The sequence below is a fragment of the Leptopilina heterotoma genome, unplaced genomic scaffold, assembly GCF_015476425.1.
Source record: "Leptopilina heterotoma isolate Lh14 unplaced genomic scaffold, ASM1547642v1 Lhet_130, whole genome shotgun sequence".
NCBI classification, from domain to species: domain Eukaryota; kingdom Metazoa; phylum Arthropoda; class Insecta; order Hymenoptera; family Figitidae; genus Leptopilina; species Leptopilina heterotoma.
The window spans coordinates 2,428,014-2,453,803 of record NW_025110849.1 but is presented as its reverse complement, the minus strand read 5'-3'; the positions used below and the strand labels follow the sequence as shown (position 1 = coordinate 2,453,803).

Here is a 25,790-nt window from a genome sequence, read left to right as displayed (position 1 = left end):
ATATAAATATTAACAAAATAAGAATTGCTTACTAATAATTTTACAAATTAAAAGTCACTAAGAAATATATTATAATTTTATGTTCATAAAATAATTAATGCATTTTAAATAAAATGTCCATTTACCGCCATTTTAATCAGAACACTCAATTACACTCGCTCGCAATCGGGTGTAATAAAATAGGGAAAAGTGCACGGGCTTCTAGGGAGTTAGGTGTACACTATTGCGTCACTTCTGGTAACGAGAACGCCGTAGTGTACACTTTTGTACAAAGTGTAGAAAGTGTAGCTAGCGAGAACAAACCTATTAATTACCACCAGTATGAAGTGAGCTCTTCTTTGACAATTGATCTTTTAGTAGAAAAAGCTTTCAGTATGAAATAATTATTAATAAATTGTAGAAATTTAAATTTTACATTTTTTTTATGAACTTTTATTTAAATGTAGGATCTTTTAATTGCCACGGATTTATTAAATTATAAACAATATTTGTTATTGAATTTTCATTTTTTTGAATAAAGGAAGAGACCAGCATTCTAGTGGACATTGTGCAGTTGGTAGTACTGAATACTATTTAGGAATTTAGGAAAAAAATGGAATTACAGTTGGTAGCTTGTTTTAGTCTCACATGATCAAATGACAGGTTCCTGATGTCAATGTCGGTTCTGAAAGAAACTTAAAGTAGAAATTAGAATTTGTAGTAAAATTTAGTTTTTATGAATTCGATTAATTGTTTCTTTTAAATTTCTATTTCGTGAGTGATATATTTTACCATAATGAGATACATAATAAGTAATACCTTCGTGGGCACCGCCGTCACAACGATAGTAATCTTGGGTGTGCATCTCTATTTTATAAATAATTATAACACTTTAAGCTTTAAAACACGTGATACCATAAAATAAAGTAACATTTAAATAATCAATTGTTAATCATATTTTACTTGATTGGAGTAACATTGTAATATTTCATTACATTTGGAATTTCAAGGATTTCATTTATACCATTAAATTTTACCATTTAAAATAATGTATTTCTACAGTAATTAATAAACTAATTTATCAATAAATAATTCTTTAAAAAGAATCATTCACATATTTTGTCAAAATTTATCAAGTTTTTAATCTGAATCAGCTGAATCTTCTTAGGGAAGATTTAAACAATGAGTAGAAGGCTTTCAAATTGTCACATGATTGTTTTATTTTTCAGTTTTATATCATGTGTTCACGGGAAAAGGGGAAAGAGTTAGTGTGGCATGGTAAGTAAAAAAAATTTTTCTTTCTTTTTGTCTGTTTATTTTTATTATAGGTATTATAAATTTTAATCGAGTGTAAAAATTTCAAGGTTATTCCATCGATTTGATTATTATTTGATTTGTAATTTAATTTTGAGATAAATGGTTTCTTTTCAGGTTTCTGGAGGAAACTTCTCCTTATATGTGGTCGACTTTGGGCATCGGACTTGCTGTTGCCCTGTCTGTCGTAGGAGCTGCATTGTAAGTAAATACAACGAAGTGGCTATTTCGCCAGATGTCGGGCGAAATAAGAAAAATTTTTTATTTCGCCCGTTGTAAAAATACACAGTGTCGGGCGAAATAAGAGAAATATTTTATTTCGCCCGTCAGAAAAATGTATGAAAATAAACGGGCGAAATAAGAGAAATAGTTTATTTCGCCCGTTGGAAAATAAAAATTTGCTAAATTAGAAACTGGCGAAGTAAAATAAACTAGGTTAAATAGGTGGGAATTTTGAACTAAGTAAGTGCAATCGGAAATTGAATTTATTTTTAAATTATAAGATTTATTATTTATATTTATTCTGGACAATAAAAATAAACTCCTCCTATTTTCAAAAAGCAATTTAATAATTGTTAGTTGAGTTAAATTAATATTTGAAAAATAAAACATATAATACCAACCCCCAAAGAAAAAATGGATGTTTTAGACCAATAAAAATAATAAACAAACTCCTCCCATTTTCAAAATCAATTTTTCTATTTGTTGGTTGAGTTAAACAAAATGGAGAAAAAATTAATATTTAAAAAATAAATCATATAATTCCAACCCGCAAAAGGAAAAATGGATGATTTAGACCAATTAAAATAAAATTTAAACTCCTCCTTCTTAAAGAAAGCTATTTTTTCATTTGTTGGTCCAGTTGAAAAAATGGAAGAATATTTATAATTTTAAAAACATAAAATTTAACAACAGCCTCTCTCAAAAAAATAGACTGCTATTAGCCAATAAAAAAAGATTCAAACTCCTCCTATTTTCAAAATCAACTTTTTTATTTGTTGGTTAAGTTAAACAAAATGGAGAAAAAATTAATATTTAAAAAATAAATCATATATTTCCAACCCCCAAATGAAAAAATGAACGATTTAGACCAATTAAAATAAAAGGATATGACAAAAAATTTAGATCATGTGTGTTAATTGTACAAAAAGAAATAAATATTTTGATTGTCAATTTCTTTCTCGAGGATTGATATTGCTGTTAATCTAAATAATATTAATAATAGGTAATATTTAAATTATTTATTTTATTATTAAATAAATTTTATTTATTTTCTACAAAGAAATAAATAAAAAAAATAAATCTTATAATTTAAAAATAAATTCAATTTTCGATTGCACTTACTTAGTTCAAAATTCCCACCTTTTTAACCTAGTTTATTTTACTTCGCCAGTTTCTAATTTAGCAAATTTTTATTTTCCAACGGGCGAAATAAACTATTTCTCTTATTTCGCCCGTTTATTTTCATGCATTTTTCTGACGGGCGAAATAAAATATTTCTCTTATTTCGCCCGACACTGTGTATTTTTACAACGGGCGAAATAAAAAATTTTTCTTATTTCGCCCGACATCTGGCGAAATAGCCACTTCGTAAATACAAATTAAATAACAGGCAATTCTTCGCAGAAATTCAATTATATTAAAAAATTTCACTAAAATTCTATATAAAAATTAAATTACTTTCAATAAGATTTTAATTGAATTCGTCAAAAAAAAATTGTAAGATACCAATTATTCTCATAAATAATAAAATTCTTTACTGGAATTCAAGTATTTTCATAAATTCAATTATTTAAAATACAATTTTCATACATTTTTTTGAAAAAAATCAATTAAAAGAATTTTAATAAAATGCCTTGAAACAATTCAATTATTTTCAAAAAAAATTTCGAAATTCAATTATTTTCAATATCTATTATTTTAATAAAATTTCCCAAAAAAATTCAATTATTTACAAAAAATTTAAATAAAATTCTATACAAAACATTTAATTCGAATGTATGAATTTTCATAAATAATAAAAATTTCACAAAAATTCAATTTTTTAAAATAGAATTTGCATAAATTTATTGGAAAAAATCAATTATTTAAAACTGTTTTAGAAAAATCTGTGCAAGAATTAAATAATTTTCGCAATTAATCAAGTTTTTTAATGAAATTCAATTATTTAAAAAACTTTAATAAAATTCTTCACAAGAATTCAATTATTTTTATATAAAATACTTCTCAGGGATTCAATTATTTTCATAAATAATAAAACTCATAGCAAAAGATCAATTATTCTTAAAAATTTGAATAAAATTCTTAGAAACGATTCAATTATTTTCATAAGTAATAAAATTTTTACAGTAATTTAATTATTTAAAATACAATTTTCATTGCATTTTATCGAAAAAAATTAATTATTTAAAAGAATTTCATAAAAATTTTCGAACAAAATCAATTATTTAAACAAATTTTTATAAAATTCTTTATGGGAATTTAATTATTTTTAAAAAAATGTAATGCAATTCTTCGCTAAAATTCAATTATTTTCGTAAATAATTCGTAATCATCACAAGAATTCAAATATTTTCAAAAATTTTAATAAAAATCATGACAAAATTTCAATTATTTTCAAATAATTTTCTTACTTCGATGGTTTTCAATATTCTACTATTTTAATAAAATTTTTCGAAAGAATTTAATTATTAAACAAAAGTTTCTAAAAAATTCTATAGAATTTGCATAATTTTTTTCGCAATAATCAATTATTTTAAAATTTGACATTAAATTCTTCGCAGTAATTCAATTATTTTCGAAAGTAATGAAATTCAATTATTTTCAAAAATTATTTTAATCAATCAATTATTTTAAAATTTGTCATTAAATTCTTCGCAGCAATTCAATTATTTTCAAAAGTAATAAAATTCAATTATTTTCAAAAAACAAAAATTTTAATAAAATTCATTGCAAAATTTCAATTATTTCCAAAAATTTTTCTTAATTCAATAATTTGTATATCAATTATTTTAATAGAAATTCTAAAAAGAATTCAATTATTTAAAAACAATTTTGATTGATGTTTCTTAAATCGATGTTCTTTATATTTCTAATTTTTTATCAATAAATTGTATTTAAAGTTATTTATGAAGAGCTTTTGTATGTAGAAATTATAAAATTGTTTATAAGTACTCTCTAAATTTGAATTAGTGAAAATGTTTACTAATTTGAATTACTAAATGACTTTTTGCTTTTTAATTAGTAAATTTCACTAAAAAATTAGTAGAAATGATTATTTATTAATAAAATTTACTAATTCAAAAGCAAAAAGTCAGTCATTAAATCAAATTAGTAATTATTTTTATTAATTCAAATTTAGAGAGTAAGTAAAAATTTACTTGAAATAAACTATTATACTCGATTATAAATAACAAATATTTTGAAAATTAGTATCCTAAAAATGGACCTTGAAAAAAAGTTATTTTGAACCTTGAAAACCTTGAACAGTCCTTGAATTTTTTTTTAAGAATCGCTGGACACCCTGTTATAGAAAAATTCTTTTTAGAATTTATGAATTTATGAAAATTTAATTTCTGGACTTATTAAAACTTTTGAGAAATCATGGTCCTGTTTATAATTAAAATTCTTTAAAAATTTGATAATTTTTATTTATATTTTTCAAAAATTCAATTATTTTTAAAAGATTTTACCAAATTTTAATTGTTTGGAAAGTCAATATTGAAAAACTATTATCTTTGAGTATATTATACCTTAATATGGAGAGTTACAATTTATTATAAAGAATTGAGTTTTTGTATTTAAATAATTGAATTCTAGAAGAACTTTTGGAGAATTGTTTAAATTAATTTATTCATAGTTTGAAGTTTAGTTGAAAATTGTAGAACATAATTGAATTGAGGAAGGGTTATAATTGTAATTTTTAGAAATTATTAAAATTCATAAATTTTACTCATTTTCCGTAAACTTTCATATATATTTTCCTGTAAAAAGAATTTTGTCAGGGAAAATAATTTTAACCCTTAAACCGCACACTTCCGAATCCATCCTTAAACCGCACACTGGGTGTGCGACACCCGGGGACTTTAAAGTGTGTTCTCGAAGCTGGAAAAGGATATTATGGTTAAGAAAAATTATCTTATGTAGCTCAGTACATCTATTTTGAAGGAAAACAAGTTTCATAATGATTTATTTAATCTTAATAATTAAAAAAATGTTTTTTAAAACTACTGAAATCACCTTAAACCGAAAACTGGGTATCAGCCACCCAGAAATTTTTCGCTGTTAACTTCATAAAGTTATCAAATACACAAAGACACTTGGGAGACTAATGTCCCTCACGGAACATAAAGTTAAGTACAAAATGTGTCGTCCAATAGCGACATATGTTCAATTTTTACGACTTTAAACCAGATATTGGAGTAAAAAGCTAGAATATGGGTGTCGCACACCCAGGGTGCGCTTTAAGGGTTAATGTCAGTAAATTGTCAGGGAAATTTATATAGTAAAACTTGTGACCAACCTGTTTTTGTTACTCTTTTAAAATTAATTATCGAGTGCGAAGCCTGCAATAACATTTTATTGGTTTAGAAAATAAAAATTTGTTTTTATTTGAATTACAGGGGTATTCATACAACCGGTGTGTCTATTGTCGGTGGCGGAGTAAAGGCACCCAGGATCAAGACAAAAAATTTAATCTCTGTTATTTTTTGCGAGGCTGTAGCAATTTACGGCCTCATCACCGCCATCGTTCTGTCTGGCATGCTTGACAAATACGACGATGACGTGATTGCAAATAATCCCAGTGTAAAGCATCAGAATTGGTTTTCTGGTTACCTCATGTTTGGAGCCGGTGTTGCTGTCGGCCTCGTCAACCTCTTCTGTGGCATCGCCGTGGGAATTGTGGGTTCCGGAGCTGCACTCTCCGATGCAGCTAATTCTGCACTTTTCGTGAAAATCTTAATTGTCGAGATCTTTGGTTCCGCCATTGGCCTTTTCGGTTTAATCGTCGGCATTTACATGGTAAGGAAAACAATAATTTAAATTCTTGTGTTTATAAAAAATTGATAAATTTTATTTATTTATATAAATAAAAAAATAATAAATTATTCATTTCTTTTTCAGACTTCCAAAGTTAAAATGGGAAGTAAAGTCGGTTAATTTCTTGTAATCATTCCAGTTTCACGCGCAACAAGTCATAGTATTATAAATTTCATTTTGTCTAAATGGACTCAAGAAGTGTGTTATTTAATGATTTATTCTCCAGAGCCTAAAATGAGTAAAGTTGATGGATTTTAGGCCCTATCGTTCTATGTATATTGTTGATAAGATATAGTTCATTGTTGTATTAAAGTTCTCATTAATTCTTCATTAGAAGAAAAGTAAGTAAATTGTAGAAATCATTTTTTTTTTTTTAGAAGTCATCAATTAAAAGAAAATAAATGTATACAGTGTATAAGTATATATTTATTATAAAAATTGCTACAACCTCTGTAAAAATGAAGATAAATATATATATAATGAATAATATATAGATAACTATAAAAAATGCAACAAAAAACTTTTATTTAGAGAGCTTTTCAAAACTCAAGTAAAAAAAATTTGAAAACGTAGATTTAGATAAATATCAGAAATTTCAAGGAGAAATCACCACTTTCCGGATGTCTTCCAGCGCTGCTGTAAGATTTTTAACAAATTCTTTTGCGTTTTTATGTTCTGAATAACTTGTTATTAGTCCTCTTATTTCCTTATTCAGCATCATATACCTAAACAGGAAATAAAACGATTTGTCATACATAAAAAATAGAAACATTAATATAAGAGAGGAAGTTCAAAAGTAGAAAGTACCCAATTCCAAAACCTTCTGGAACAACGGGTCCAAATCCACCACCAAGCATAGCCGGAGTAGATAATGTGGATGTACATAAAATATTATAGTTTAACGATGAGAATGCTGGATCTTCAAAAAGGGGACTCTTACTTGAACCCAACTCTTCTTGCATTTTTTTTAATGCAAAGAGATGTCGATCAAAGCCCTGACCTGTAAAAAATTTACAAAAGAAATCATTAAAATTTCAAGAAAAATTCAGTGAAATTTTTCCAAATTGCAAAACAATCCAACCACTTTTATATTAATTATTATTAATATAAAAGTGGTTGAATTTTTTGAAATTTGGAAATTTTTTTTATAAGTTGCCACGCAACTTGGAAATCTGGAAAACCAGGGAATTTTATAAACCTTGAAAAAACCTGGAAAAAGTCAGCGAATTTTTATCGAAATCCTGGAAAATTATTGTTGTTTTCTAAAGTTATGGTGTTTATTCTTAAAATCTAATTTTACTTAAATATTTCAAAATTAATTCAATTTTAAAAGAATTGCGTTTACAATTTTCATAAGTAGATGAATTTCAAAAGATTTTGATTTGAAATTTTGTAAAATTTCAATTTTAAATTAATTTAATTAGAAATTTTAAAAAACGTAGATTTTAAAAAAATTTAACAACTAAAATTCTTCTGAAATTAGTTACATTTTTAAATATTTATTTAATTGATTATTAAAAATAATGGATTTATAGAAGAATTTTAGTTAAAAACACTAAAACAAATTTAATTTTGAAGCAATTACAAATAATTGCAGAAATTTAATTATTTTCGAAAGTATGTAGTAAAATATTCTTCTCAGAAATTCAATTATTTTCAAAAATTTTAATAAAATTCTTGGCAAAATTGTAATTATTTTCAAAAATTTTCCTCAATTCAATGATTTTTAATATCTACTACTTTAATAAAAAAAAACCCAAAAGAATTTAATTAGTTAAAAAAAATTTTAATAAAATTCTACGCAAACATTTTATTATTTTCATAAATAATAAAACTCCTCGTAGACTTTTTAATACAATACAATACTATTTTTAAAACAATTTTAATAGAATTTCTGGAAAAATGTAATTAATTTAAAAAAATTTATTAAAATTTATCAAAGAAATTCAATTATTTTAAAAACCTTTGCTACAATTTATTTATTAGAACTTATGTATTATTTTCAATACATTTTTAATTAAATTTCTTCAAAACATTTTTAATGTCTCCTATTTCAATAAAATTTTACAAAAGAATTCAATTATTTAAAAAGAAATTTTAATTAAATTATTCTTTTGAATTCAATTATTTTCAAAAATAATATAATTCTTCGCAGAAATTTAATTATTTTAAAAACCTTTGCTACAGTTTATTTATTAGAATTTAAGTACATATTATTTTCAATACATTTTTAATTACATTACTTCAAAGAATTCAATTATTTTCAAAAAATTTTAATGAAATTCTATGTAACAATTCAATTTTTTTCAAAATAATTTTAATAAAATTCTTCGTAAAAATTTAATTAATTTCGAAAATTTGTCAAAAACCAATTATTTTCAAAAATAATATAATTCTTCGCAGAAATTAATTTATGTTCAGAAATTTACAAAAATTCTCGTCAAAATTTCAATTAATCTTTATAAATAATAAAATTTTTCTCCAAAATTCAAAAATTTTAATAAAATTCTTGGCAGAATTTCAATTATTTTTAATACAATTTTCATCAAACTTCCCGAAAAATAAAATTATTCTTAAAAATTTTATTTTTTAAAGTCTCAAGAATTCAATTATTTTCAAAAATAATATAATTCTTCGCAAAAATTCAATTATGTTTACGAATTTACAAAAATTCTATTATGAGAATTGAATTTTAAGAAACATTCAATTATTCAATAAATTATTTATTTTTTGTATTTAAATATTTAAATTCTTTTTTTTTACATTTTTAAATTAACAAAATTTTTCAAATATTTTTATTTTTTAAATTTATTTTATGGATATTAAGCTCTTTTATAATTTTCTGACTCCAGACTCTACACTCCATCGTCAGGGCATAAAATTTAAGTCTTCGTCTATTTTAATTATTATTTTTTGGTAAGATAATTATCCATTAATACTTTTTTTATTTATTTATGGAGTTAAATAATTTTTTATTATTATTTTAATTTTGTATATAATTTTTATTATTATTTTAATTTTGCATATATTATTTTTTGATAGACCACCTTAAGAGGAAATCATTTAGATTTCGAAACGTTGGAGTAAATAAATATTTTATTCATTGTCCGAATATGTTGTCGTTTTATTTGCCTTAATTAAATTCTCGCAAAATTTTTTAAATTATAATTGAATATTGAAAGCATTATAGCGTGGATTTTTAGAAATAATTGAATTTGCAAATGGTTGAAATTAGTTAAATTTTCCAATATATATTTCATTAATTTTAATAAAAATAATGGATTTACAGAAAAATTTTAGTTAAAAACATTTTTAAAAATTGAATTTTGGAGAAGTTACTAATAATTGCAAAAATTCAATTATTTTTAAAAGTAATAAAATTCTTCTTTCAAAGTTCAATTATGTTCAAAATTACAATAAAAATTCTAGTAAAAATCACAATTATATCTTTATAAATAACAAAATTCTTCTCCAAAATTCAATTATTTTCAAAAAGTTTCCTCATTTCAATGATTTTCAATATTCTATACTGTTTTAATAAATTTCCCAAAGGAATTCGATTATTTAGAAAATTTTTAATAAAATTGTAGTCAAACATTTAATTATTTTCATAAATAATAAAAATTTTACAGGAATTCAATTATTAATTCAAATTTTTTATAAATTTCTTTGCAATAATTCAATTATTTTCGTAAATAATAAATTTTTTTATAAATTCAATTATTTTCATAAAAATAAAAATAATTCGTCAAAAGAATTCAATTATTTAAAAAATTTGTTGATTTAATTCTTTTCGATAATTCAATTTTAAGAAACATTCAGTTATTTAATGAAATATTTATTTTTGTTGTTAAATAATTGAATTCTCGTAGAATTTTCTAATAAATATTGTGATTTAAAAATTAATTTCACTTAAAATTTTAGATTATAATTGAATATTGAAAGCATTATAGAGTGGATCGATTTTTAGAAATAATTGAATTTGCAAAAGGTTTCAAATTAAAATCTTTGAAAATTTGAACTTTTCTTACTTTTGATTCAGAATTCTGTAGATAGAATTATTATAATTCGTTTCAAAAAGTTTAATAGAATTTTTTTTAATTATTTGGAGTTTTTAATTTCTAATACCTATATTTAATTGAAGAATATCAAAATAATCGAAATCTCTTAAAATTAAATGGTAAACAAAAGAATTTGAAAATTCTCAAAGAACCTTTTCAAAAATTATTTTAGAAAAATCGACTTAAAGAAGAATTTTAGTTGAAAATTCTAGAAATGAATAATCGAAATGATGAAAATAATTTTTGAAGAAGTTACAGTAGCAAAGTAGCAAGTTTGAATTATTATAAAATGTGAAGAAGGCGATCACTCGATATCTTCATGTTTTATAATAATATTCTTATATTATATTGAATTTGTAATTTTTGAAAATCTTAATTTTCTATGAAAAAATAATAATGATTAAATATTTATTTAAAAATGAAGTTATTGATGTTTTCGAATAATTTTTCAATTAAAGAAATTTGTAAATAAATGTTAATGTAAAACATTATTAAGTGTATCTATAATCATTTTGCGAGTGATTCAGAGTATTTTTTAGAATCAGGGAAAAAGTCAAAGTTTTGTCTGTAAATCAGTATGAGTTATTTAATTTAGTAAAATATAAATGTAGTTTTAAAAACGTGAAAAAATTTCGTTTTTTAACCTGTAAAAGCTGGAAAAGTCATCAGGGAAAGCGTGGCAACCTTGTAATAAATATTAAAATAAATATTTTACCCATAGCAGCATTCTTGACAAGTTCGGTGTGCGCCTTGCTACAATCAACAATCATCTTCTTCAACTCTGCGTTGGAAACTTCTGATGATTTTTCAGCCAAAATTGAGCAAACTTTTTTCGTTTGCTCCGTGCAAGGTCTCACAGTATCTGTGCGTCCGTGTTTAAAAGCGGCAGTGCTGCAAGACTCATAACTAGCAGCAGTTCGTCCCTCTTGTTTGTAAAATGCCAATTGAATAGCCAATTGAATTATTGCGTCGGGACTAGCACCAAACTGTTTAATCAACTCTTTTCCAAATTCGTCATATTTAATATAATCGACACTTAAAGAATCTGTCAATTCTTTGTATTTTTTCACTTCAAATTCAATCATATCTTTCACTTTTTCATCTACAGTAAACTCTAATGATTCTACATCCGGTTTTATTTTCGAAATTAACAATTTGTCTTCTGGTTGAAACCACCAGTGCTTCGAAATGTCAGTCTTCACGTCCTAGAATTAAATCGATATTAAATATTTTTCTTTAAGAATTTTAAGTTGAAAATTTTCTTATTTTTATCCTTTCTTGTAATATCTAAGAATGTAATCTTCACGTACACATAAATAGTAGTTTACATAATTTAAATTTTTTAACTAGCAACAATTCGCTCGCTAAAGCGCGCGGCTAACTTCTTACTACCTTTTTTAAATAAAATTAGTAATTTTAAAAATAATAGAATTTCAAAATTTCCTAATTTAAATTTATGTTGAAAACACTAAAAAAAATTAAATTTTGGAGAAATTACAAATAATTACAGAAATTCAATTATTTTCAAAAAAAAATAAAATTCTTCTTATAAAATTCAACCATGTTCAAAATTTGAAAAAAATCCCAATTAACTTTATAAATAACAAAATTTTTCTCCAAAGTTCAATTATTTTCATAAACGTCAAAAAAATTATTGTCCTAATTTTAATGATTTTCAAAAAATTTTCTAATTTTAATGATTTTCAATATCTACTATTTTAATAAAATTTCCCAAAAAGAATTCAATTATTTAAAAAAAAGCTTAATAAAATTTTATGCAAACATTTAATTATTTTCATAAATAATAAAAATTTGACTGCAATTCAATTATTTTCATAGATAATAAAATTTTTTTAAGGAATTCAATTATTATTTTCATAAAAAAAAAAAAAAATTTAAAACTCTGGAAAATAATAATTTAATTAAAATTCTTAATTCCCGTGGAAAATCCTGTTCCAAAAATAAGATTAAAAATAGGAATTGTGCAAATATTTTTCTTCTTTTTCTAAAACAAAATAATAATTTTGTTAAAAAAATTGTGATTCATAAAGAAAAATAATGCAAAATAAATAAATTTTCTATTTCTTAAGTGAATGAATGAAAGAAAGAACATTCAAATTATTATAGTTAATTTAAATTTTAAAATTGATTGAATTAGCGTTTGATTTGAATGAGAATGATTGGAAATTTAGATAATAATAATGAGAATTTAAAATGTAGATTGATTACAAATTCCATCAATGAAACTATTTGAACTTTCATAAATTAGTTGAAATAAAATGATTAATTGCAATATACATAATGAACTTACTTGAAAATATCTGAGAATAGCAATGCCATCACCCCAAGAATGTTCGAAATTCACAGCAGCAGAACCATCCTTGGTAATAATTAGAGAAAAAGATTTATCGAACCATCGATTTTTGCCGTCGCCGTGGAGAAAGTTGCGTAAAAGATTCATAAATTCTTGACTGAAATCTTCATCGTCTAAAATTAGAGCAAATGCTGCTGAATCGATTTTCTGCAAGACATCATTGTTTCCTATTTTCAAAAGATGTGCCCTCGCTTTCGCCCACTGATCTCTCTCAGATGTAGTGAAAATTCCAATGGGATTTTTTGAACTTCCTTTGTTGTCTCCGAGAATGAAATTCAAATTTGCGGCAATTTCCACCGGCGAAACTAGAGTACCATCAGGATTTATAACGTCGAAACAGTAAAAGTTACCGCCTCTCATTACCAGAATGTGACGAGCTGATTTTTCCAAAAAAATTCGATCTTTCCCAAATTCAGGAATTCTCGTCGAATTGAATAGATTCTCGTACTGGGACATGTCTAATGGAAAAGCCTAGAGGAAATAAGAGAGATTTCTAAAAATTTCAATTTTAAAACCTTCTGAAATTCAACTATTTTTAAAAATTGCAAACGCAACTCTTCCAAAATTCAATTCTTTTTTTTAAATTTCAAGTAACATTATTCACCAAATAATTTTATGAAAGTTCTTCTATAGAATTAAATGGTTTAAAATAAATTAAATTTCATATTCTGTAAAGTTTAAGTACACAGTCTTCCGATATGAAAAATAAAAAAAAAATATCTTCATAATCCCGAAAAACACGTTTTTGGAATATTCATTCAGGCCTCGGATATTATGATTTTTTCGACTTTTTTCGACTATTTCAAATCATGCGACTTTTTCGACTTTTCTTCCAAATTTTGCGACAAAATACCATAAGTTGCCACAAATATTTAATTTTATTTTTCCCTGACTTTTCCCTGATTTCCAGACAAAATTTTGACTTTTTCCCTGACCATAAAGAATATTCTGATTCACTCTAAAAATTATTAGATACTCAAAAAGACATTCTATTACATTTACTTACGAATTTCTTAAATTGTAAAATTATTCGCAAACATCAATAACTAAATTTTTAAATAAGTAGGTATTTAATTATTATTTTTCCATAGGAATTAAAATTCTTCAAAACATTCAAATTCAAACATTTTTAAAATTAAACAACTTATAAAAATTTTTATTTCCATAAAATTTTTCAAAAAAAAATTAAATTATTTACAAAAATTATAATAAAATTCGTTGCAAGAATTCAATTATTTTCATAAATAATAAAATTCTTCACATGGTTTCAATTATTTTTAATACAATTTTAAATAAATTTCTTGAAAAATAAAATTATCTTCAGAAATTTTTTGCAAGAATTAAATTAGGTACATTTCACAAATAATGGAATTCTCGGCTGAAATTTAAAAATTTTCAAAATTTACATTTTTAATACAAGTTTTCAAAGGAATATAATTATTTAAATAAAATGTAATAAAATTCGTTGCATATTCTCTTAAGTTTTTTGTAAGAATTTAATTACATTTCACGAATATAATGAAATTCTTTGTTGAAATTCAAATATTTTCACAATACTTTTTTTTAATAAAAGTTCTCAAAAGAATTCAATTATTTAAAAAAATGTAATACAATTATAACGATGCAGGAATTCAATTATTTTCATAAATAATAAGATTCTTTACATTATTTCAATTATTTTTAAAAAAAAATTTGAAAAAATTCATTGCAAGAATTCAATTAGTTTAATAAATTAATAAAATGCTTCACAGGATTTCAATTATTTTTAATACAATTTTAAGTAAATTCTTCGAAAGAATTCAATTATGTATTTTTAAAAATTCATGCTATAATGCTTTTAATATTCAATTATTATTATCTAAAATTTTAACTAATATTCATTTTTAAATCAATTTTGATTGGAAAATTCTACAAGAATTCAATTCTTTAAATAGAAAAATAAATAATTTATTGAATAATTGAATGTTTCTTAAATTTGAATTCTTATAAAGAACTTTATCAACATTTTTTAAAATAATTGAATTTTTACCAAAAATTGCATTAAAATTTTTGATAATAATTAAATTCATTGAAGAAATGTAATTGAAAATGAATTGAAAATAATGATTACAATCTAAGAAATAAATTATATCAAATTTTTTGAAATAATTGAATTTTTGCAACGAATTTTATTATTTATAAAAATAATTAAATTCTTGGGAAGAATTCGATTTATTTATGAAAATGATTAAATTCTTGTGAAGAATTTAAAAAAAATCTTTTCGTATAATTGAATTCTTTCGAAAAATTTTATTAAAATTATAAAGTGAAAATAATTGAATTGCTGAGAAGAATTTTATAAAATTTTTTTTAAATAATTTAATTTCTGAGAAGAATTTTATATATTTTTATGAAAGTAATTGAATTCTTGCAACGAATTTTATTAAAATTTTTAAAAATAATTGAATTCCTGAGAAGAATTTGATTATTTATAGAAATAATTGAATTCTTGGGAAGAATTTTATTTATTTATGAAAATAATTCAATTCTTTCAAAAAATTTTATTAAAATAATATTGAAAACAATTTAATTATTATAAAGGATTTCATTAAAATTTTTTCAAAAAATTGAATTCTTTTAAAGAATTTTATTAAAATTTTAAAAAATAGTTGCATTTTTCGAGAAATTTATTTAAAATTGTATTAAAAATAATTGAAATTCTACGATGAATTTTATTATTCATGAAAATAATTAAATTTTTGTAAAAAATGTTATTATTTATGAAAATAATTGAATTATTGCAAAGTTTGCTTAGAATTTTATCAAAATTTTTTTTTTAAATAATTGAATTCTTTTAGAAAATTTTATTAAAACTGTAGATATTGAAAATCATTGAATTGAGAAAATTTTTTTGAAAATAATTGAAATTTTGCAAAGAATTTTATGAAATTTTTTGAAAATAATTGAAATTTGGAGAAGAGTTTAATTATTTTTAAAGATAATTGAATTTTGACGAGAATTTTTTTAAATTTTTGAACATAATTGAATTTTTGCGAAGAATTTTATTACTTTTGAAAATAATTGAATTTCTGCAATTCATTTGTAACTTCTCCAAAATTCAATTTTTTCCAGTTACTTAAATAAAAATCCCTGACTTCCCTGACCAATTTCACTTTCCCTGACTTTTACCTGAACTCCCTGATTTCCCTGACCTGTGGCAAACCTGCATATTTTTAGTATAAAATGCAACTTTTTTCGATTTTTACGTGCAGTATAAAAAATAACTCTAGATAAATCTTTCGAAAATTATTTTTGAAAAATTGTTTCTAATTAAATTTTTGAAATATACAATTAAAAAGATTTTGAATAATTGAAATTTAGTAAAATTAATTAAAAATAAATGTTTTTTTTTCAAGTATATTTTATTATAATTTTTAAAAATTAACTATTATAGAATTTTTATTGAAAATTTTGGAAATAATTAAATTTTTAAAAATTTTTATGAATAATCTTCAAGTGTAAATTTGATAAAAAATGAAAATATTAAAATAGTTTTGAAAAAAAGTAATTCTCTGACAAAGTAATTTAAAATTTTTTTAAATTTACTATTTTAGAATTTTTTGAGAAATTAAATAATTGAAATTTATCAAAAATTTGATTATTTTTTAAAAACTAGAATTTTATTAAAATTCTAATTCATCTATATAATAATTTTAATAAAACTCTTTGCAAAATTCAATTATTTTTAGAAATTTTATTAAAATGTTTGCTAAATTTAATTATTTTAAGGAATTGAATTAAAATTCATTGCAAATTTTAATTATATTTCAAAGATTTTTCTAAATTTAAATTATTTTTTAAAAAGATTTTACAAAATTTAAATTAAAAAAAAAAATGTTTGTTATGTAATTGTAAAACTATTGCGTCTTTCAAAAATTATTTAGAAATATTTTTAAAAAATTAATTTTATGAATTTATTTATTAAAATATTTGAATACCTATATTCTATTTTAATATCTTTAAAAAGAAAAATGAACGGTTTCAATTATTATACAAAATTGAATTTTTGTATTTAAATAATTGAATTCTTGAAGAACTTTCGGAAAAATATTAAAAAGTAATATAGATAATTGATTTAGAAATGAAGTTTAGTTAAAAATTGTAGAAAATAATTGAATTTTTGTAAGGGTTATAGTTTTAATTTTTAGAAATTATTAAATTTCAGAATTTGAAATTTTTAAAATTTTATTTCCTGGTGAAAAAAGAAATAAAAAGTATTTAAATATTTTATTTAGCAAAATTATACAAATTTTGATTAATTGAATTTAGAAATCAGTGAAGAATTAGGGAAATAGAAAATAAAATATTTGTGACAACACTAAATTAAATAATCGATTTTTTCGACTTTTTTTTCTATTTTTAATCGACTAAAGCGACTTTTCTTGTTCGTTAAAGTCGATCCGAGGCCTGTTCATTCAAAATCTTATATTTTTGTTTTGTCTAACGCATCTGGGGCTTAAAGAGTGCACATTTCGAGTTTCAGACTTCGCACTCGATAATTAATTTTAAAAAAATAGCTTTAAAAGTAAAAAAATAGTATAAAGTAGATATCGAAAAATTAAACTTGACGACCAAAAAAACTTGTTTTCGACACTTCACAAAACTGACAAAAATTACATTCTATATTTTATTTTCCTGACTTTTTACTAATTTTCATAAAAAATATTTAATTCTTTTTTATTCTGCTAATAAATTGAATTTCTGCAACAAATTTTATTATTCATCAAAGAATTTTAATATTTAGAAAAATAATTTAATTCTTGAGAAGAATTTTATAAAAATTTTGTATTAAATAATTGGTTTCTTTCGACTAATTTTATATGCAAATTCTGATTTAAATAATTGATTTGCTGAGAAATTTTTCTTAATTCATGAAAAGAATGAATTCTTAGAAAGATATATTTACAAATTTTTTTTTAAATAATTGAATTCTGTTTGGAAATTTTATGAAAGTATTTAAAAATCATTGAATTGTGGAAAGTTTTTAAAAATAGTTAAATTTTACAAAGAATTCAATTAAAATTTTTGACAATAATTGAATGTCTGTGTGGTATTTTATTAAATTTTTTTGAAAATAATTAAATTCCTAAAAAGCATTTTATTATTTATGATTAAATAATTGAATTCTTGTGAACGATTTTATTAGAATTTTTTAAAATAATTGAATATCCAAGAAGAAGTCTTTTACTTTTAAAAATAATTGAATTCTTGTGATAAATATTATTATTTATGAAAATAATTGAATTTTGCAAAGAATTTTATTAAAATGCCTCAGCAAAATAATTGAACTTTCGGGAATAATTTTGATATTTATCGACAATAATTGAATTCTTTCGAAGAATTATTTTATGTAAAAAATTCAATTGTTGGGAAGAATTTTATTTAAATCTAAAAGAATAATTGAATTATTTTAAAAAATTTTTTTAAAATATTTGAAAATAATTGAATTCCTGTGAAAAATTCTAATATTTTTCTAAATAATTGAATTCTTTCAAAGAATTTTACAAAAAAACATTTTTTTAATTAATTGATTCTTTCCAGGAATTAAAATTAAATTTTTAGAATTACATTTCTCGAGCAATTTCTGTAATATTGTATTAGAAATAATTGAAATCCTGAGATAAATTTTATTATTTATGAAAATAATTGAATGGTTGCTAAGAATTTTATTAAAATTTTCAAAAATAATTGAATTCTTGACGAGAATTTTATTATTTATAAAAATAATTGATTTATTGCGAAAAATGTTATTAAAATGTTTCAAAAGAATTGAATTTCTGTGAAAAATTTTGTTATTTTTGAAAATAATTGAATTCTTCGCATAAGAAAAACAATTTTTTTTAAAAATATTTAAACATTGTTTTAAATAATTAATTTTTTCGAAATATAATAATTTTAGACAATTGAATTCTTGTGGAAAATTTTATTTGTGAAAATAAATGGATTTTTCTAAGAATTAATTTAAAATAGTATTTAAAAATGATTGAAATTTTTCGATGAATTTCCATGAAAAATGTTATTATTAGTGAAAGTAAATTGAATTATTTAATTGATTTTTTCGAAATTGTTTTGAAAATGCTATTTAATTGAATTCCTGTGAAAATTTTATTATTTATTGAATTAATTGAATTTTATCAATTTTTTTTTTAAATATTTGAATTGTTTTGCGAAATTTTCTGAAAATACTAGATATTGAGAATAAATCAAAGTTTTAAGGGGAAGATTCGTTTGCATTTTTAACTATATCAAGAAATAACAATGGTATTTTTTTAGCATTTTCAACATAAAGACAATGCTTTTTCAGAAAAAAAAAAATTCTTCAAAAATAGTAAAAATCATTTTTTTCATGTGACAAATTTTTGTGAATACAAAATCATATTTTCTACAAAATTACATATAGATTTTAAAGTTTATCAATTTTTAAGAAAAATAAAAATTAAATAATGGTCAAAATATTTTGACTAATTTTACCATTAAATTCCTCTCGAAAAATTAGTAGAAAAATAATTCTACGGAAGATTTAAATAATTTTCTTTTGATTTTACCATTAAATTCCTCTCGAAAAATTAGAAGAAAAATAATTCTATGGAAGATTTAAATAATTTTCTTGACTGTAGTTAAAAAATATAGGCGAGAACCCTCCCAGCAAGGATTCCAGTGCACTGAGAAAATAATTTCTAAAAAATGAATGAAAATTCCATAAAATACTATACTTTAAAAGCATACGCTCCGTAGCAGGAAATCCACGAAGGCAGCATGCTTATAATTGTGCGAAATAATTCGGTATTCGACTTTTTAGGATTCAAATGAAAAACTTCTGGTTCCAGAATTCCAGCCCTCAGTGATTTCATGAATCGAGCCGAAGAGACAATGAAATTCGTTGCTTTCACCAGTTGATCATTGTAGCGCTCGTCACTCTCTTGAGTGTAGATTATAATTGGATTGTAATTTATTGGCAATGGCCTTCGATCTCTCAGGTACATGTCGAACCAGTATTCGCTAATGTAACTAGTGTGCCGATTTTTTTTGTCCTTTTTAATTAATTCATTTTGAAATATCAGTCCTTCATTTTCCAAAAATTGATTGACGAAGGATTTTGTTTTTGTAAATTCTTCTTCACTCAGTAGAGGTTTTTGTGCGTTCAAATATCGTCGACAGGTGTCTTCCAATTTTGGAATTGGAAGTCGAGGCAAGGATGCCTGAAAATGCATTGTACGTATTTTGCTCCTTTGTATAAATTCGTAATCATTGTCAGTCTTGTGTTTCTCTTCAGTTGAGCCTCTGCATGAAAAAAGGTACATTCAAATTATTAATATTGGAACATTCAGTGAAAATTTTATTGAGTTTCGCTTACGAATCAGCAGAACTCTTTTTTTCGTATTCATCATGCTTTTTTGATTATTCTGAAAAACCAAAAGTAGGCACCTCGTTTGTGGAAGAAGGAATAGCAGGGTAAAACTTTCCTGAATCTGAAATCATTTTTATGAAACATTAATATGGATATTTTATGCGAAAATTATTTATAGCTACATTTTTCAAATTTACAAATTTTTGCAATTCTAATTCCTTATATGTGCTCTAAAAAATTTATGCAGATTCATCAGGGTTGCCACGCTTTTGATCTTTTATTTCAAATTCCCTGACTTTTCCAGGTTTTCCAGATTTTTAAAACGAAAATTATTCGAAAATATCAATAACTTCATTTTTAAATAAATCATTATTATTTTTTTGTAGAAATTAAGATTTTCAAAAATTTCAAATTTAATAACATATAAGAATATTATTATAAAACTTGCTACTTTGCTACTGTAACTTCTTCAAAAATTATTTTCATCATTTCGATTATTCATTTCTAGAATTTTCAACTAAAATTCTTCTTTAAGTCGATTTTTCTAAAATAATTTTTGAAAAGGTTCTTTGAGAATTTGCAAATTCTTTTGTTTACCATTTAATTTTAAGAAATTTCGATTATTTTGATATTCTTCAATTAAATATAGGTATTAGAAATTAAAAACTCCAAATAATTAAAAAAAATTCTATTAAACTTTTTGAAACGAATTATAATTCTATCTACAGAATTCTGAATCAAAAGTAAGAAAAGTTCAAATTTTCAAAGATTTTAATTTGAAACCTTTTGCAAATTCAATTATTTCTAAAAATCCACTCTATAATGCTTTCAATATTCAATTATAATCTAAAATTTTAAGTGAAATTAATTTTTAAATCAATATTTATTAGAAAATTCTACGAGAATTCAATTATTTAACAACAAAAATAAATATTTCATTAAATAACTGAATGTTTCTTAAAATTGAATTATCGAAAAGAATTAAATCAACAAATTTTTTAAATAATTGAATTCTTTTGACGAATTTTAATCAATTTTTTAAGAATAATAACATTTTTCGAGGAATTCGATTAAAATTGTACTAAAAATAATTAAAATTCTGCAATGAGCTTTATTATTTATGAAAATAATTGAATTCTTAAAACAAATTTATTATTTATAAAAATAATTGAATTTATAAAAAAATTTATTATTTATGAAATTAATTAAATGTTCGACTACAATTTTATTAAAATTTTTTTTAAATAATTGAATTCCTTTTGGAAATTTATTAAAACAGTAGAATATTGAAAATCATGGAAATGAGGAAACTTTTTGAAAATAATTGAATTTTGGATAAGAATTTTGTTATTTATTAAGATAATTGTGATTTTGACGAGAATTTTTTTAAAATTTTGAACATAATTGAAATTTTAGCGAAGAATATTATTACTCTGAAAAATAATTGAATTTCTGCAATTATTTGTAACTTCTTCAAAATTCAATTTTTAAAAATGTTTTTAACTAAAATTTTTCTGTAAATCCATTATTTTTAATAAAATTAATAATTAAATATATGTTACGGTCATTGTCGATTATTGGGCATTGTCGACAATGCCCACAGTCACTGGACAGTGACAGTGCCCGGGCATAGTCAGTAATACCCGGGCAATGTCGTCATTGCCCACTTACTTTTGGGCAATGTTATTTACGAATAAAAAAAGACGATTATCAGTTATCCTGTCTTGCAGGTGCATCTTTTATACACTGTTAGAAATTTTTGTAGGATTTTTCGGAAACAAGCAACGGAAGTTTTATTTATTTAAATAATTATTCTTAAAATTTTTCTATTGCACTAGATTTTCAGTAAAAAAAATTATTTAACCTTAAAAATATTTAATAATAATGCTAATGTTTAAAAATTATTTATTTACGGTTTATAAATAAATTTGGTCAAAAAATAACTGATAAATAATATTAATAATATGTATTTATTTCTTACTTTTTATACACAAAACTATTTATTCAATCAAATAATATTAATCATTCATTTATTAGTAATTAAATTTCATAAACATAATTCAATAAATAGTTTAAAACTGAAAATTTTGTTACAGTTTCGTAATTTTCAGTTACTCTTTATACTTTTTGAAACTATTCCCAAATTTTCAGTTACATTTCATTAAATTTCCTTAACTAGTTAATGATTTTAGTTTGACTGAAGTTATAATTCCGCTACTCATTAAAGATTTTTACTAAAAATGTAATGTAAATGTAAATTTTGTATACGTTATTGTGTGATTAGTTTTGTATATAATCATGACGTATGAAGCTATTATATAGAATTTTCGACATTGCCCAAGATGGACCGGGCAATGTCGACATTGCCCGAAAAGTTAAATGATATGAATATTTTTAGATATTGACCGGGCAATGTCCAGTGACTGTGGACATTGTCGACTTTGCCCGGGCATTGTCGACAATGCCCAATAATCGACAATGACCGTAACATATATATTGACAAATTTAACTAATTTCAAGAAGAATTTAAATTATATTAACATTTTGCAAAAATATAAGTTTTTTAAAATTTCCAATTAAATTCATTAAAAATTAAAATTTTATAAAATTTAAAATTAAAACCTTTTGAAGTTGATGCATAATTCAAACTGTTATAAAATGATTATTTAGAATGTGTGGCTACGTAAAAAATGACTATATACACCAAAAAATATCTTCACTGAACATTTATTGCAGAAACTTGGAACAAATTGTTTATTACAAAAAATTTCAATATTAATAATAGTCTTTGACAAATAATCACTCTAATAAGAAAAATAATAATTCATGTCAATATCATTCGAAACCGTGTCGAGTACTGATTCTCGTGAATTAGAAAAATTACAATTACGTGAAAATTATAAATTCGTCTACATTCGTACGTCGTCGATAATAATCGTCTCTATATTTACACTTATTTTCATCAATCCATTCAACAACATAAATAAATATTTAATTAAATAATTGAATGTTTCTTAAAATTGAATTTTCATAAAGAATTTTAGTAACAAATTTCTAAATAATTTGAATTCTCTTGACAAATTTTAAATTTTTTCAGAATAATTTCATTTTTCGAGAAATCTAATAAAAATTGAGTTAAAATTAATTGAAATTCTGCCAAGAATTTTATTAAAATTTTTGAAAATAATTAAATTTTGACAAGTTTTTGAAATTAATTAAATTTTTACCAAGGATTTCATTAAAATCATTTTTAAAAAAATTGAATTGTTACATAGAATTTCATTAAAATTTTTTAAAATAATTTTAACAGAATAATTACATTTTTCGAGGAATTCCATTAAAATTGTATTAAAAATCATTGAAAGTCTGCGATGAGTTTTATTATTTATTTATGAAAATAATTGAATTCCTATCAGAAATGTTATTATTTATGATAATAATTGAATAATAATTTATGAAAATAATTTTTAAATAATTGCATTTCTGTGAATTTTTTTTTATTATTTATGAAAATAATGAATTTTTTGCGTAGAATTTTATTAAATTTTTTTTTAACTAATTGAATTCATTTAGGAATTTTTATTAAAGGAGTAGATATTAAACAAGTTGTTCATTTCATGATCATTAAGCTTCCTCAATATAATATATACCAATCGTTTAATTTTTTATTTTAGAATAATTATTTTAAAGTGTTAAGATAAAATTTCAAAAAATACAAAATTTCAATTTTTTGTGAAAAATTAAAATATTTATTAATTCTATAAATTTGAATAAAATATATACTTTATATACATGAATCAATTCGTTTTTATGTCAGGAATGCAATTTTGCCAAGAATTAATAAAAATTTTAATATAGAAAAAAGTTATTTCAAAAAATCCAAAAATTAATTTTTTCAAAAATTAAAAAATTGTTGAAAAAATTTTTTTTTTTAGATATTTTCGAAAATCCTTCTGTCTGATTTTTGGTATTCGTGACCGTAATACACCTACAAAATTTTATCAAAATCCGTCAAGACGTGTAAGAGAAAATTTGTCCACAAGAATCGGTGACATACACACACACACACACATCCGGACATTTGTTCCTCTCGACGAATTATATATACTACACTTGAAAATTTGTAAAAATAATTGATTCTAAAAAATTCGGAAATCGACATCACTATAAGGCTTCCTTTATGAGGAAGCAAAATCATTGAATTGAGGAAAGTTTTTGAAAATAATTAACATTTTGCTAAGAATTTTATTAAAATTTTTGAAAATAATTGAATTTCTGAGAAAAATTTTACTATACATTCGAAAATAATTAAATTTCTGCAATGATTTGTAATTGCTCCAAAATTTATTTTTTTTTAGTGTTTTTAACTGAAATTCTTATATAAATCCATTATTTTTAATAATCAATTAAATAAATATTTATAAATGTAACTAATTTCAGAAGAATTTTAGTTGTTAAAATTTTTTTAAAATCTAAGTGTTTTATAATTTCTAATTAGATTAATTTAAAATTGAAATTTTACAAAATTACAAATCAAAATCTTTTGAAATTCATCTACTTATGAAAATTGTAAACGCAATTCTTTTAAAATTGAATTAATTTTGAAATATTGAAGTAAAATTAGATTTCAAGAATAAACACAATAACTTTAGAAAACAACAATTTTCCAGGATTTCGATAAAAATTCCCTGACTTTTCCAGGTTTTCAGATTGCGTGGCAACCCTGTTCATAAGTTTTATTTAAAAAATAAATATAATTATAATATAAAATGAATAAAAAATGAAGAATTAGTCTATAAATAGTAATATTCTTTATATACATCTATATTAACATTGTAGTGAACAATGACAATGTAAAATTTGAAACGCAATTGATAAGCTTATTGTTTGCAAATGCATGTAAAAGATTATTCTTTCTATTTTCAGATAGTTGTTATAAACTAATGCATAAAATTTGTGTACATAATCACTTACCATTGTGCGAATAGAATGTAAAATTCTTCTTAAAAAAATGAATACCATTTTTAAAAAAATGTATTGTTTTAAATATTGTAGTTTTCACTATTTGAAAAATGTATGAATAAAAAAGTAGCAAAAATATTTATTTGTATATATGGTATATATGTTTTGAGCCAATTTCACGAACAATTCAGGTTTACGATGTTAATGTTTGCATAAGAAAGATAAAAGTGACAATTTCTGCACTCTTTTCGAGGGTTTGAAGCCCGATGGTCTTTAACATTTCATTTCATAATGTTACATAACCCTTTCTCCTGATTTTACGATTTTACCGATTTTACATATAACTTATAGAAACTGGGGGAAATTTATTTCAAATTAATTATGATTCAGAAAACGAAGAAAGTTATTTGGAAAAATAAGATTTTTTTATTCATCTATTTCTGCGGCATAAGATGCTGCGCTTTTGTGAAAATTGTAATTTAATATAAAATATATTATAAATTAATATAACTTAATACTAATATAAATGTTTCAAAACTTTTGAAAAAATTATTTTTAACATTTACTCATAAAGTTAATATTTTTCAAATTCAAAATTCTATCAAATGGAAATCAAGTCTAGTATTAAAATTTAACATTAAACATATTAGGAATCGATATTGAAGCTCTACCA

At 22.1% G+C, this 25,790-nt stretch overlaps 2 protein-coding genes across 4 annotated transcripts; one reads left to right on the top strand and one right to left on the bottom strand.

Moving 5' to 3' along the window:
* Positions 1 to 611: 611 nt before the first annotated feature.
* LOC122512988 (V-type proton ATPase 21 kDa proteolipid subunit-like) lies at positions 612 to 6,748 on the top strand. Its single transcript, XM_043629200.1, has 5 exons — positions 612 to 836; positions 1,209 to 1,257; positions 1,411 to 1,494; positions 5,916 to 6,315; positions 6,418 to 6,748. The coding sequence occupies exons 1-5, from the start codon at positions 776 to 778 to the stop codon at positions 6,451 to 6,453; spliced, it is 630 nt and encodes a 209-aa protein (XP_043485135.1). The 5' UTR covers positions 612 to 775; the 3' UTR covers positions 6,454 to 6,748.
* LOC122512987 (carnitine O-palmitoyltransferase 2, mitochondrial-like) lies at positions 6,503 to 25,345 on the bottom strand. 3 transcript variants are annotated; one of them, XM_043629197.1, is made up of 7 exons: positions 25,130 to 25,345; positions 20,233 to 20,276; positions 19,521 to 20,088; positions 12,706 to 13,239; positions 11,110 to 11,599; positions 7,141 to 7,333; positions 6,503 to 7,058 (listed from the first exon to the last, which is right to left on the bottom strand). In XM_043629197.1, exons 1-7 carry the CDS (start codon positions 25,175 to 25,177, stop codon positions 6,929 to 6,931), a joined length of 2,007 nt encoding a protein of 668 aa, XP_043485132.1. In that variant the 5' UTR covers positions 25,178 to 25,345; the 3' UTR covers positions 6,503 to 6,928. The 3 variants fall into 3 exon arrangements, with proteins under 3 accessions (XP_043485132.1, XP_043485133.1, XP_043485134.1); XM_043629198.1 differs by lacking the exon at positions 25,130 to 25,345 and adding an exon at positions 22,778 to 23,016; XM_043629199.1 differs by lacking the exon at positions 25,130 to 25,345 and having other exon boundaries at positions 20,162 to 20,259.
* Between the last annotated feature and the right edge of the window lie 445 nt (positions 25,346 to 25,790).